This window comes from Diachasma alloeum, unplaced genomic scaffold, assembly GCF_001412515.2.
Source record: "Diachasma alloeum isolate Michigan unplaced genomic scaffold, Dall2.0 Dall_scaffold_00197, whole genome shotgun sequence".
NCBI classification, from domain to species: Eukaryota; Metazoa; Arthropoda; class Insecta; order Hymenoptera; family Braconidae; genus Diachasma; species Diachasma alloeum.
This window is the reverse complement of record NW_021680362.1, coordinates 2,178,575-2,192,889: the sequence shown is the minus strand read 5'-3', so window position 1 is coordinate 2,192,889 and position 14,315 is coordinate 2,178,575. Positions and strand designations below refer to the sequence as shown.

The following is a 14,315-nucleotide window of genomic DNA, read 5'->3' as shown; positions in this document are numbered from 1 at the left end:
GAACCAACTATCATTTGGTTGTTAATTTTCAAATAAATATGATTTTATAGTGAATACCAGTTATCTCTTCTTGAAATACATTTGATTGGGAGAAATCGAACGTTTCCAGAATTGAAGTTCCTTCTATTTGTCGCAATAATGAGAGTATTTGATTTTTTTCTAGTTTGCTACGCTAGTGGAAAATCCAAAATTAGAGCATTACATACCTGATCAGAATCTGATATGATAACTTGATCAGTGTCTGATCAAGACCTGACTAAAACTTCCACTCGGGTAACTCCAGAAATTCGTTGGTTTACTCAAAAATCATAATTTTTTCTATCAGTCTAGGGTATAAAAGACCTCGAAATGGACTTCGCTCCGCTGAATGGAGATGATTTGTTTGTTCCTTTATCTCCAACTTTTTTCTTCGATCAAAATTCAGAGATAATTCTCAACATATATTTATCCTCGCATTACCACTTCACCACATAAAACGAGTAAATCATATTTATTGTAACATTGTTGGCCGAATAACGGCATGCTGTCTGCGTCGTCTGTTCCCGAGTACAGCCATCCCCTACAATGTACCCTTAGCGAAGAGCATCTCCCGGTGCTTGGTGCGAACGTGTGAACGCAGTGTGTCGACTCTGCTGTAGGTTGCCGGACAATAAGGGCATGGTGATCGTTGAGCGGTGTGAATGTGGAAGTGGTGCCAACGATTGGTCACCTGTTTGCCGCATGCACGGCATCTCCACAGTGCCGGGCTGCTAAGTGATACGGCGAACATCTCGTGATACGATAGCCCGACCGGCAGACTCGGCATTGGACCTGCAAACCCAAAGCCTGAAATGCTCCACGGCACGCACTTCTCATTCTCTCCACTTTTTTCATTATTCATATAGTCTCTTTTACTCTTTCCTCCAATTTTCATCGCCCTCTGATCTTTTGATTTAGTGCCTTTGCGGTTTGGAAGGGGGAGTCACACACATATACGTTTACATGCACAGATATTTATCAGTGGGCGAGTGGTGAATCGTAATAGGGAGAAAAAACTTTTTTTTTCGGTAAGGGGAGACTACACTGTTAACAATTTTTGTCTGAATTTTCCGTGCCAAATCCAGGAAGTTTTTAGCGTATTTCATTTCCACTGAAATTTCAGGAAATGTTGACATTGAAAAATGAAATATTCCATTAATCTGCAGTTCAAATGATCTGAAAATCAATAAAACACTTAATTTTTCAGTTGAATTATTCCGGAAAATCAAAAAATTCAGGGGAAAATTGAAAATTCATGGATTTGTTTTTGAATATTCATGAAAAGAAGAAAAAAAATTCTGTAATTCAAAAATTAGAAGCCCTGGACTATTTTTAACACTTCAATAATTTCTTTGCACTAATTATTCATTTTTACACGTATATAATCCGTCTTCAATGCATAATAAATCTTTCTCCAATAGACCGTGAATTTTAAAACTCATAGTAGTCTCCCCCTAAATGATTTGAAGTCTTTTCCAAGTTTTTGTTTTTTTGTCGATGAATTAATCTCAGAGACAAGCCTTTTCAGGGGAAAATGCGAGAGATTGTTTTATCACTAATGAAGTTTCCTATGAAAAATGTCTTAAGATTCTCTTGAGATAATTCAGTAATGAAACGAGATTTTTGAATTTTCAAAATGTCCCGTGAAAATTTAATCGACTTTTTTTCACTTACAAACCTCTTAAAGTTGAACTATATTAGTGCCGAGGAATTTCGAATGCTATTGATTTTGCCAATGGAATATTTTCCAGTGAACATTTTTATTTGAAAAATGCGTAAATAACCTGCGGAGATTTTCAATAGAATCGGCCAAAAACTAATAGATAGTTTTTCTATGATTTTTTTTATTTGAAAATCTCGAAAAATAAAATTTAGAGAGCGATAGTTTTTTTGATATCTTATATGAAAGCCAATTTTTTTCAAAAAAAAAAAAAATCAAATTAAGTCCTTGAAAATGACAAAACAATTTATTTTTCAAAAACTGACTGTTCTATTCCGTTTCACCACACCTCCACTTGCATAATTCCCCAATAACCCCCGATTGATTGATCGATGGTGACTGACCACTCGAATGTAAACCCCTTCCTTTTCGAAAATTTCCCATTAGCGTTGTCCCTCTAATTTGGAGCAATCGAGAAGATTGAGTTGGAGTAGAAAGACAGAATGACAGAGATGGACGTGTGACAGAGGACAATATAAAACGCGAATACTTTTTCAACAGCATCATACGTATATACATTTAACACACATAGTTCTTGCAACGCTCTTCAACCACACCCGTTGCCCGCTGGGCACCGGTAGAAATGGAAAAAAGGAGAACTGCGGGATGATAAATAAATAAACGCTGAGGGCTATCCGAGAGAGGTTGACGAGACTGTGGCGTTAATTGATAGGGACCAAGTGGGTAATGGGGAAAACGAGTTTTCTTTTTTTCTTCCTTCAACATTCATCAATTGCAGTGAATAATGCAGGGGTTAAAATGAGGAAATTGGTGATTCATTTTTGGGAGCGAAATTATCTGAGTTATTTTTAATCGAGTTTTCACCGGCTTAATCTAAAAAGTCTCTTCTTTCTTGAGATTCGATGAGACTGACGACGTCTTGGGGACATCCTGCGGTTGAAAATGTTGACTCTTCAATCAATTTCACGTTATTTTCGTGTTTATCGGTGGCACCCAGAGCTCCTAATTGACTCCTTTCCCTAATTACAAAATTTATTCGAGTAGATTTTTAGTCATTTAGATCAATAAATGATGTCAAGCGAAGAATTTCAGGGCCCCTGGGTGTTGAGTGAGATTTTTTTCTAATGTCTGAGGAGTACATTCGCATCTTAACAGTATATTTTAATTTGCTGATGTTTTGAAATGAGAAAATTGTCAATTAATTTTTGGGATCGAAACGCTCTGAAATATTTCTAATTGAGTTTTTACCAGCTTAATCTAACAAGTCTCTTCTTTCTTGAGATTCGATGAGGCTGACAAGGTCTTGGGAATATCCTGCGGTCGAAAATGTTGATTCTTCAATCAATTTCATGTTATTTTCGTATCTGCGGCGGCCGAGCTCCTTATTGACTCCCTTCTCCAATTACATAATTTATTCGAATAAATTTTTAGTTATTTAGATTAATAAACAATGTGGGTGTTGGGGGTAGATCCTCATTTTAACAGTGTATATTAATTTGATGATATTTAAAAATGAGGAAATTAAAATTGATTTTGGAGATCGAAACGCTCTGAGATACTTCTAATCGAGTTTTTACCGGCTTAATCTAACAAGTCTCTTTTTTCTTGAGATTCGATGAGGCTGACGAGGTCCTGGAAATATCCTGCGGTCGAAAATGTTGATTCTTCAATCAATTTCATGTTATTTTCGTGTTTATCTTCGTCACCTAGAGCTCCTAATTGACTCCTTTCTTCAATTACATAATTAATTTATTCGACTAAACTTTTAGTTATTTAGATTAATAAACAATGTTTTAGGCGAATTTTTCGTAAATATCCTCAATTATTTTTCTTCATTTATTTAAGTAAATAGTGGTAATTGATCGGTAATCATCTTGGCTCTTTGGTGGCCCTTACATCCCTTTCACAGCTATTAATTAATCAACTATGTAACCCTACGAATTGAATAGAACATCTTGATGAAATCATCTCAGCGATGATTTGTTCACCCCTGAATTCTCAGTAAAATGTTGCAGCCCCTTCCCACATCTTTGGCATATCGACGAGACTGAGCACTGATCACAATAATTCCCATACAATTTACAATAAACTGAATTAATCGCTAGATATCCATTACCGGAAGCTCGATAAATCTTTCATCTTAACACGTCTAAGTAATAAAATCTGTTCCATTACTCGATGAATGCACTCGTTTAATGTTATGCCACTGACTCTCCCCCACTCGTAAATTTTAAATATCAATTTTAATTAATTTTGAAGGCACTGATATGTGTCTTTGGCACAGTATTGAGCTTCCAGATATGTTTTCATCTAAAAATCCATCGAAATAACAATCAGGGGGGGAATTGATAACCACGAGTTTCATCGAGAATCTTTTGTGAGAAGCCCAAAATTATTAGCGACTACTTATGATAAATTACGAACTAATGACAATTTTTAGAAAATTGATTTTTCATGGGATTTACAAAATCCTCACTCTGCAGAGGCCTTAAGTAATTATCAATCCTTGGCAAGTGATTCGGTTGGTCTTGATAGTTGTCGATGTAATTCGTTGATCCACAAACGAGTATCGATGAATTCGTTGAGATAAATATTTCTATTATCTTGAATCGTTGGCACTTGACGCTAGATCACACCGTAATAGGGACGATAGAGCCCCGTACGCTATTGCACGTGTGAGTGCTTAGTGCGTGTGTGAGTTAGGAGTGTATCACTTCGTGTATAGACAGCCGGACACAGTGGACAGGCGTATTTGCCTGGAAAATGTACGTAATAGTGATTACGGACGTTTGTCACGACCTTACCGCACAACGAGCAACGCCTCCTCTCGTCCGTGTTATTCTGTCTCTCAAATATCTGTGATATCCGCCAATTTTTGAGCTCTGCAACAACAGAAACCACAGTCAGCATGGCAGTCTCGTCCTTTTGTTTTTTGTTTTTTTTTGCATTTTTAAGTCTTTATATGGTTTTTTAATATTTTTGTTTTCCTTGCTTGCATCTGCAATATTAATGTCAGCGCGTGGATCGACTGCGCACGATCGATCGTGGGATCTCTCGATGCATCGTTCAAATCCTTGGGATTTTGGCTTTTTTTATTTTAGGTTTTAGGTGAGGTGCTATTATTGCTCGGTTTTAGTTATTAGTGAATTGAAGAGTTTCTGGGCTCCTGGGTGTTGAGAGAGATTTTTGGTAATGCCTGGGGGTGCTTTCTTATCTTGATGGAGTTTTTAAATTTATTTATATTTTTTACATGGAGAGAAAAATCGCAGAAATTTTATGTTTTATACGGAAATTTGGGGAGCTTTCATTGAGTGACGGTTTCTTTGAAATTTTGAGGGGTTTCGTCATGGAAATTCATAATTTGATGGAAACTGTAAATTTCAGTTCAATTATTTCATGAAAATTCAGGTCAATAGATTTTTTAATTCTCTGAAATTTGAATTACATTAGGAAATTCTCGGCTTTGTGCTGCGCAAAAATTTAAAATTTCAGGGAATTTTCAGTGGAATCTGAAATTTTATAATTTTTTCCTCTCCAAATTGCATTAATTGTCATTCTCCTGAAAATTACTAGTCCATGAAATTTCAATTTTTTCAGACAGAATAAATTTTTTTACGCGTGATTTGAACTTTCAATTGCATCCAAGTGAAAAAATTGTCTCCAATTATCATTACTTTTTTTTGGTCATTTCTCAAATTTTTCTCTCCACGTAATTCATTAAGAAAAAATGATATTTGAACCTCATACACATTAATCGCCCTAAAATCAAAATTTGAAAATTGAAGAATTAATTGAACTCGTTCTTCTTCACTCATCAAATTTTTCAACTTTGTTTCCCCTCCAATTTATTTCCATTCCTCAAAACTTTTCTCTCTAGGTAATTTCTAAAGAAACAAAAATCATCCTTGAACCCCCTTCACATTAATCACTCTAGAATCAATCCAAAATTTCAAAAATCATGATTTTCCGTTGAACATTTCTCAAATTCTCTTAAACCTCCATATACCTCTCGCGCGCCACTCTCACGTACTCGAGCTTCCGTCAATCAACGAATCAGTCAAAAACAAACAGCAGATCATTTTTTTATGGCATAAATAAATAGAAAACGAGTAAATAAAGAATTCGGGTGATTCACCCATAACAGCCGATAAAATATAGGAGGTTTGGGGGGTTCTCTTGAAAAATATTCAAAAAAATTTTTAACAACACAGGAGCCATTCCAATACAATTTCCCTTAAGCGAGTGCTAACTGCATATTCATAAAAATTTCACTGTTGCTTTTCACATTTTTTCCCTTCTGTATCTTGGAAATTAGCGAATCCATCTAACTCATTCTTCACTCGTCAAATTTTTTAAAGTTTTTTCCCGTCCAACTTATTTTCATTCCTCAAATTTTTCTCTCCATTTTCTTCTTATTTTTATTCCTCAAATTTTTCTCCACGTAATTCACGAGGAAAAATCAAATTTAAACCTCATTCACATTAATCGGTCTAAAATCAGAACTTGAAAATTAAAGCATTCATCTAACTCATTCTCCTTCGCTCATATAACTTTTCAACTTTGTTTCCCCTCCAACTTATTTTCATTCCTAAAATTTTTCTCTCCACGTGATTCATGAAGAAAAATCATATTTGGGTCTCATAAATTTTAAAAATGATGATTTTCCGTTGATCATTCCTCAAATCCTCTTAAAACCTCCATATCCCTCTTGCACGCACACTTTCATACACTCGAGCTTCCGTCAATCAGCGAATCAATAAAAACCAAACAGCAGATCATTTTTCTATGACATAAATAAACAGAAAACGAGCAAATAAAGAATTCGGGTGATTCATCCATGACAGGCGATAAGATACACGAGATTGGGGGGGGGGGGGGGGGGGGGATGAAGAGGGCTGTTCAACGTCTTGGATAGGTGGTGAGTGTATTTAGGGCACCTCAAAACTCATCCACAGGCACAAGTGCAAACTCAAGTAAAGGAGAAGTTCGATCCGAGTGCCGGCAGACATGGGACGCGTAATCCAAGGCGTTCACTGTTAACACGCGGTGCAAACCCGATGGGGGGAAAATGGAGTGGGAGTTTGCCACTTGTTGCTAACGATTATCTCGAGTAACTCGGGTATAACGAGATTCTGATTCCCAGTTTCAGTGTTAAGTAGGTGATAAATATTCCTTCTCGTGTTTTAATCAAATATTCATCGAAACAATCGACCGAAGTAACAAAAAAAAATTGACAATCATCAAAAACTCATTGTTAATCAGTTTCTGAGTCTCTCTTATGTCTAGATGATCTGGAAAAATAAAATAAATTTGTACGATCTGTTAACACACAATTATGTTTAATCAAAAAATTAGTATGAAATACATTAAATGCACATGTGATTAAATCTTTTGTTGTTTTTCTTGTTTATATCATCGTCTGTATTATCTACATTATAATTAAAATGTTTATAGTAATGCAATGTAACATAAATATCTGTTTTCCTTTTTGTTAGAATAATTCATAATCATAAGGTAAATTGCAATAATGATAAGGTAATAAGAATAACGTTTTTTCCATTAATTTGAAACATTTGTTGGATTTTTGTTTTGTTTTCTTTTCTTTCATCGTAATAAAATCGGTTTTGCCTTATATGTTAACTCTTAATCTTTAGTATTTCTTTCAAGTATTCAATTAATAGTATTTAGTTCAGTTTTTAGTTTCTTTCAACACTTGTTTTGTCAGTTTATCGATAATCTGCGTGGTCAGAAAAGTTACTTTATGTGCCTATTGTACGTTTCGAGCCAAGAGATTATACAATTCTTTCAACTATTTTTAGTTTTTTTTTTCATTTTGTTATTCTGATTTTTTTTTCTTTAATAAAGTTGGCCGGTGGCAGGGCAATTCTCTGCGTCGTTGAGCTCGTTATTACATTACTTTTTCAACGAAGTTTGCACTTCGTGTGGGGTTTTGTTAAAAAAAATAAGAATAATATCTTTTGTTGCGACGACACAGGGAATGCAGCTGGCGACCACAATTAACCGTTTTTTTTTTGACAAAAACATTCCTCCACAGTTAGTTATGTAACAAGATGATTCAATTATTCATTATATCTTGTTCCATTGAGATTTTATATTTTCGATTTAATTAATGAGTAGGATTTTGGCCATTTGGGGATAGCCATTAACTGTAGTATATATTCATAGACTTTTTTCACTATCTTTCTTCACCAGTTGGAAAACAATTTCATTATTTTATGTATAGTGCCGCAGTGGATGCGTCGAGACGAACGGGAAACGTGAAATGCTCTCTTTGACAGTTGAACAGAAAACAGGACTAAAAACAATCTACGGGATTTCACGTTTGCTCGTGCGGTCATGACGGCACCGTGTCTGGTAAGTAACTGCATCATCGAAATATATTACTTTTTACCCTCTCGAGACTGAGACAAACGACGAAACGGAGAGAATGTGGAAATAGGCCCCCCAGAAATAATGTGCAGATATACTTTTTTTCGTGAAGAGAATGTCGAGAGAAATAATGAGATAATGAGACTTCAAGGAAGCGGCGTTATTCAAACGGATTATATAATAAGGGTTTAATTCAGTAGCGAAGTGGGAAAATTTTGATAATTGATGTTGTAAATATTTTTAAGTGTGAAGATTAGAAAAGTCATTTTTATCAGAGAATTTCCTTAAATCAAGTTATCAAGATCAAATTTTATACTTTTGAGGTGACGAATTGATGCTATAAATATTTTTAAATATAAAAATGCAGAGTCAAAAGACATTTTTATTGGAAAGTTTCTTAGACTGCAGAAAGTTGTTCAAAAATTTTCTTCTGAAATCAACCTATTAAGATGAAATGGTGTAAATTGACGACCTGAATTTGAATTTTATCACTCAGCTACTGAATTCAATTAACAATAAACCGAGATATTGTAGAAACGGAAGGCGAGGACGACAGCCTGTGTTGTCACAATCTAATTCATCAACACGAAGACAAATTTTCACTTTGACGTTAACAATTTCAATCACCAAAAAACAATATTCAATGATAAACGGAGAAAAGATCTTCAACGTGTGCAGAGGTGTAAAGAACGAGTATAACACGCATAAAAGGACATAAAATATATCTCTCATTAGTAATTGAAATAATTATTTTGCGGTACCAGTAACGATTTCAATGTGGACCGATCATTAATGTAACACTGGCGTGGATGCTTCTCTGTGGCGAATCAAGATCAAGAGCATAAACAAGGGTTTTTCATTATCTGAAATATTTCGTGATTCAATGATTTTTGTCTTCTTGGGAATATTTTAATCGCAGGAAAATTCGTCTTTGAATTAAGGCAAGAAATATTAATTTGAATTTTGCATTAATTTTAACGAATTGAACGAAATATTTCATGATTCAACGATTTTTGTTTTCTTCAAAATATTTTAATTGGCGAAAAATTCTCTTTTGAAATAAAAAAAGAAATATCGATTTTAGAATTGAAAAATTTTGATTCAATTTTCGCACGTGACCAAGAGGTTCATAAACCCGGAGGTTTTCCATTGCTTTCGATGAATTAAACGAAATATTTCGTGCTTCACCGACGTTCGTATGCTTTCAAATCCCTTCACCGATTAAAAATGTCTTTTACAAACCGGAAAAAAATGAATTTCAGAATAAAAAAATTTTGATTCGATTTCCACAAAACGATAGATCAAGCAGCCTAAAAACACAACAATTAGAGTCAAGAGGCATCAACGCCACATGTAAAAATCACAACTTCAGTCTGATCGTCACATCGGCTTCATATTCCTCGACAAAATCATTCGCCATTCCTCATTAATAATTATTTATTTCATCTCATTCATTTACCTATCATATATACTTCTTTTAAATCATTTGTTTTTTTATTAAAAATTTCGAATAGAACACACTAATTTCTTCGTAGGAATAACCCCTTACGATTATTACAATTATCAACGGTCATTGACCACTTCCCCCTCGCTCCCGGAAAAAAATGATATAACAAAATTTATATATAATTTATATATTCACGGATCGAATAATATATGTATATACACAATATTTTGAAGATAGTTTATATACATATTTGTATATACGCTTGGTTTAATTTATATACATATATATCCGCAATTAATTATTGTATAATTTGTATATATTATTATATAAAGAGATATTAATAATAGTTAATTTTTTTCTTGTTGGTAAATTTTCCTCACCTCATTGTTCTGGTGTTTTTCTTTTTCTTTCGATTAATAATGTACAAATCGCTGGATGTCGGGACTTTTTTCCTCTAATTGTTTATCAATTTGTTTAATCAATGGGTTGTCACTCCACGGGGTTCAGTTGCTATGAGCGAGTCTCAACGCTGAACTCCCTTATCTCTACTTTCTTGGCTAAACCTAATTGTCCTAGGTAACACCTATTCCTAATTTTTTTTTTAGTTTTTTTATTCACGATTTTTCAGTTTAACTACACTCATTAATGTTCTCTTGCACAGCCATTGTTTTCTTTCATCGCCTCGTGCTGCGACACCTCCCCCAGTCCTGACTTTTAACGTAATTTGAGTTTCTATTTTATGATTCAGCGATGAAATGAGACAACAAATCAATTTGATGCTTTTTTTATGATGAGGGCCTGTAAATTTGGTGGAGAGGAAACTCAGTACCGAAGGGGTAAAAATGTTTATGTTGACTTAGTTCTCCGATGAGTTTTTCAGCAATATCTGCGAATCTAAGATGAATAGCGAAATTGTCGTTAAGAACTCTTTTGTAGCTCTTGTTTTGTTCTGCAAAAAAGTTTTTTGGAAAAATTCCTCTATCTCGCTTCAATTCCGAGATATTCATCGAAAATCAACTTCTGGACGAAAGTGACGTGAGGGGTCACAGAATGCCTGCTGAAAGTTATCGATGTTTTTCCAAATCAAAGCACATTAATCTCCAGGAAGCGATGATGATAATCAATGGGCTTTGGGTTCAAAAAATATTAAAAACTTTGAGCAGGAAGTTTGTTTGAAAATTTCGAGGAAACGGGGGCCTTCTGTTGCCCCTTAAACCGTTTGACCGCTTCAGTACTGAAATCTCTGGGGGAATTTTTTCGTATAAAATTCCTGAGATTGAATAAAAAGAGTTAACGAATAGTTTTTATAAAGACCTTTCTGAATGCCTCGGAATCAAAGAGAAATATTACAATTTTTGTGGAGAAGAATGAACTTGCAAAAAAATCCCCCCATTTCCATTTTTTTCGAAATTTTCCGTTTTGTGAACGACTTCAAGAAAATTATTTCTTGAAGTCGTTCACAAAGTTTCCCAGAAATTCAATTTATAACACTTCTCTTATTTTTCAACAATTCCAAGTATTGATCGGGTTACATTGAAAATTGAAAGGTGATTGATCAAAAGCTCAAAATTATTCAATCATTTTTCTCTCGTTCACTTTCGTCGCTTGATTATTCCTTGCCATGTACTATTGATTTTTATAATGCATCCCCGACTGTATGAAATACAATTTCCTCTTTTCATTTTTCCATGAAAAAGCAACAAAATTTTCATGCTCAAAATGAAAATTTCATCATGATCTAATGAAAATAAAACTGACTTGTTGTACAACGAATGCAACGAATTCCCCAATGCAATTTCCCTTTTTCATTTTCTCATAAAAAAACAACGAAATTTTCATGCTCAAATAAAACTGCATTGTGCAACAAATTCACGAATGCAATTTCCGATGTTCATTTTCGCATGAAAAAACAACGAAATTTTCCTGCTCAGAATGAAAATTTACCCCTAATCTAGTGAAACTAAAACTGACTTATTGCTCAACGAATTCACAACTGAACCCATATCACCCCATTCCTCCACCCAATTCTGTGTCACAGAGAGATCCACCCCCAAATTCACCCAAGTGTATACGCTCGTGTGGTCCTCAAATGCCGGTACACATACCACTCCTAGGACATGACGTAGAAACTCATTCAAGTTTAACTTCATCTACTTGAGGTCGATGGAAATCACACGCCAAACATTTTCGAGAGCTGACACGAGCATACTTGCACAGTATCTGCACCCCCTGCCCCCTTCCCCTTCAAACTTAAAACCCAGTTACCACCCTCCGCCACCTATTTGGCTCATTTTCTCTCCCTTTATACGAAACTCCGTTTCAACTAAAACCGCAATTCTCCGGCCGATGTACCAGGAAAACTTGAAACACCCGTTGAGTGACAACCATCCCCGCCGATTCATCCGATGAATTGATTTTATTCGCAATTATTGCACGATTTTTTCATATTTTTCTTTTCTCTTTCCCATTAAATTCATCTCAATTTCAATAAGGTGTTAGCACCAATCTATTATATCACAATGTTTCACTCCACACCACGCGTTTTGTAAATATATAAATACCTATTATCGTTAAAGTATTAAGTTTTGAAAGTATTTCATAGTAATAGTTAGCAGTAGCGGAAATAGTATTATTAGGTAATAGTTATCAGCAGCAGATTATGAGATTAGTTTAATAAGTAGTAAATTCATGGTATCAGCATCTCGTCTTGGGTCAGTTTTTAATTGAATTGGTAAAATGGGTAGATTCAACAGCCTGGCAGCCTGCCCGTCGGTCTATCCGTCCAGTTTTGTGTTTTGAGGGTTTAGTTCGTCCGCAATACCCCTCTCCCGCATGCAGGAGAAGGGCGCATGTATTGCAGGTTGTTTTCTTATGATTTTTGCGCTGAAGAAACCGAATCTGTCACTTTTTTTTTCTGAGACCGTGCGCATCCAAAAGTCACTAACAATTGCATTGTTTAAACCGAGTTTGCTGGAAAACTATTGAATACAGAAAAAAATAGTTCGAACAAAAGTTGTTGTTTTTTTAAAACTGAACACATCTGCTTTTATCGATTTTTTCCGTATCTGCAGCATTTTTCGAGATATCCGGGTTTTAAATGCCCCGTGAATATGCGTAGTTTTGTAAACCTCGCGCTGTCAATTCTTTTGATCCTCAATATCTCCCTAAATAATTGAAATAGCGAAAAAATACATAAGAGCTAATATGCTTAGGTTTGCGAAAGCAACATTTTGCTCAAACTTTTTTTTTTCATCTTCAATAGTTTTCGAGCAATTTCGGTTTAAACTAATGAATTGTTTAATTTGTTGATAACTTTCGCCAGATAACACTGACAAATTCCGTTTTTAGAGCTGAAAAAACGTAAGAAAACGGTCTGAAATTTTTCCACCCTTTTAGCGCGCACGAGAGGGGGGCATTGCGAATGGACTAGTTTGTGTCGCGAAAATGATGCTTCCGTGGCCGGGGAAACCCCGTTGTCTTTTGGGTTTTTTGTGTTGGTGCAGGCCGTATTTCATTTTTCATTACTACTTTGGGTGATATATGCGTGCCGAGTATTTCTCTCTTTCTTTCGGGTGCTCTCGCTCCGGGAATAAATCGTATTTTCGACTAGCCCTTTTATTCGGGGGGTTTTGCTACTTCCGACACGGGTCGAGTTTTTGGAATAAAAATTGGAGGGATTTTGAAAGCGCGGATGATTGATGAACTTATTTTGGAGGCAATTGTTGGGTTATCAAGAGTTATTGAGTCGATCGGGGAGCGGGGAATGTTGAATAGATCAAAATGGGAGTCTAGTCAGAAGTTTGTATGTTTTGTTGGGATTTTTAGCGATAGCCAAATTTTTATGACATTTTTCGAACATTTTTCCTGAAATTTCAAGGGAAAAATCTTGGAATTTTTAACAACGTCTGATGCACATGAAATTTCTGAAAGTGTTGTGACTGATAGATCAGTTAATTCCTAGAATCTTCAGTGAAATTACAATTTACAGGATACGACAATGAAAATTATTGAAAATTGTGAAAATTCTAGCAACTATTCTGGATTCTCAATCTATTGAAATTTCGATTGAATGTGACGTTCACATGAGTCAACTTTGGATTTAGTTTCTGATGGATATTTTTTACCCAGGCCCGGTTGCACCAAGCCCAATAAATTTATTCCACAGTTGAACAATTTTAGGAATTCATCGGACAGTGCTTTAATTTATAGCTATTGGGTCGGGGAAATCGACTAAATACTTCGTAATTCATGACGTTATTGGCAAGTCGTGATAATACACCGATACACCACGTTTTTGGTGAAATACCTTCGATGAACTTTTGATGAAAATTGATCGGCAGTTTATTTTTATTTGTTCCGATGCTTAACTGATGATTTCCTTAACTGAGCTTGGTGTAACTGGGCCTATGACAATTTTTTGTACACAGTTAGAACATTATTCCTAAAATCTCAAATGAAAAATCTGGGAATTTTCAAATGTATTCCTGGAATATTTAGCGAAATCGCAGTTTTCCGATTGTTATGACATTGAGAATAAGCGAAAATTGTGAAAATTCAGGCAAATACTGTTCTAAATCCTAATGATTTTCAATTTATTGAAAATTCAATTGGATTCGATGTTCTCAATAAGTTCAAAAATTGCCATGACTCATTTCTGTTGAATTTCCAAGATAAATAAGAATGTCGATGAACAATATGATCCCAAATTGAGTTCAAATTCACAACATTGCGAATTAAAATCCAACTGTTACTTAAATAAAAAAAAAACATTGAATATGA

General features: G+C 34.9%; 1 protein-coding gene across 2 annotated transcripts in view; it reads right to left on the bottom strand.

The window, feature by feature from the left end:
* Positions 1 to 456: 456 nt before the first annotated feature.
* LOC107048781 (protein tramtrack, beta isoform) overlaps positions 457 to 14,315 on the bottom strand; it is a 41,152-nt gene continuing 27,293 nt past the window's right edge. The window contains exon 5 of one of the 2 annotated variants that reach the window (XM_015272154.1): positions 457 to 810. In XM_015272154.1, the coding sequence (XP_015127640.1) occupies positions 560 to 810 (251 nt within the window). In that variant the 3' untranslated portion in view covers positions 457 to 559. Of the gene's footprint in view, positions 811 to 3,504; positions 4,582 to 14,315 lie in introns of those variants that run through there. The other variant, XM_015272155.1, reaches the window with a different exon arrangement.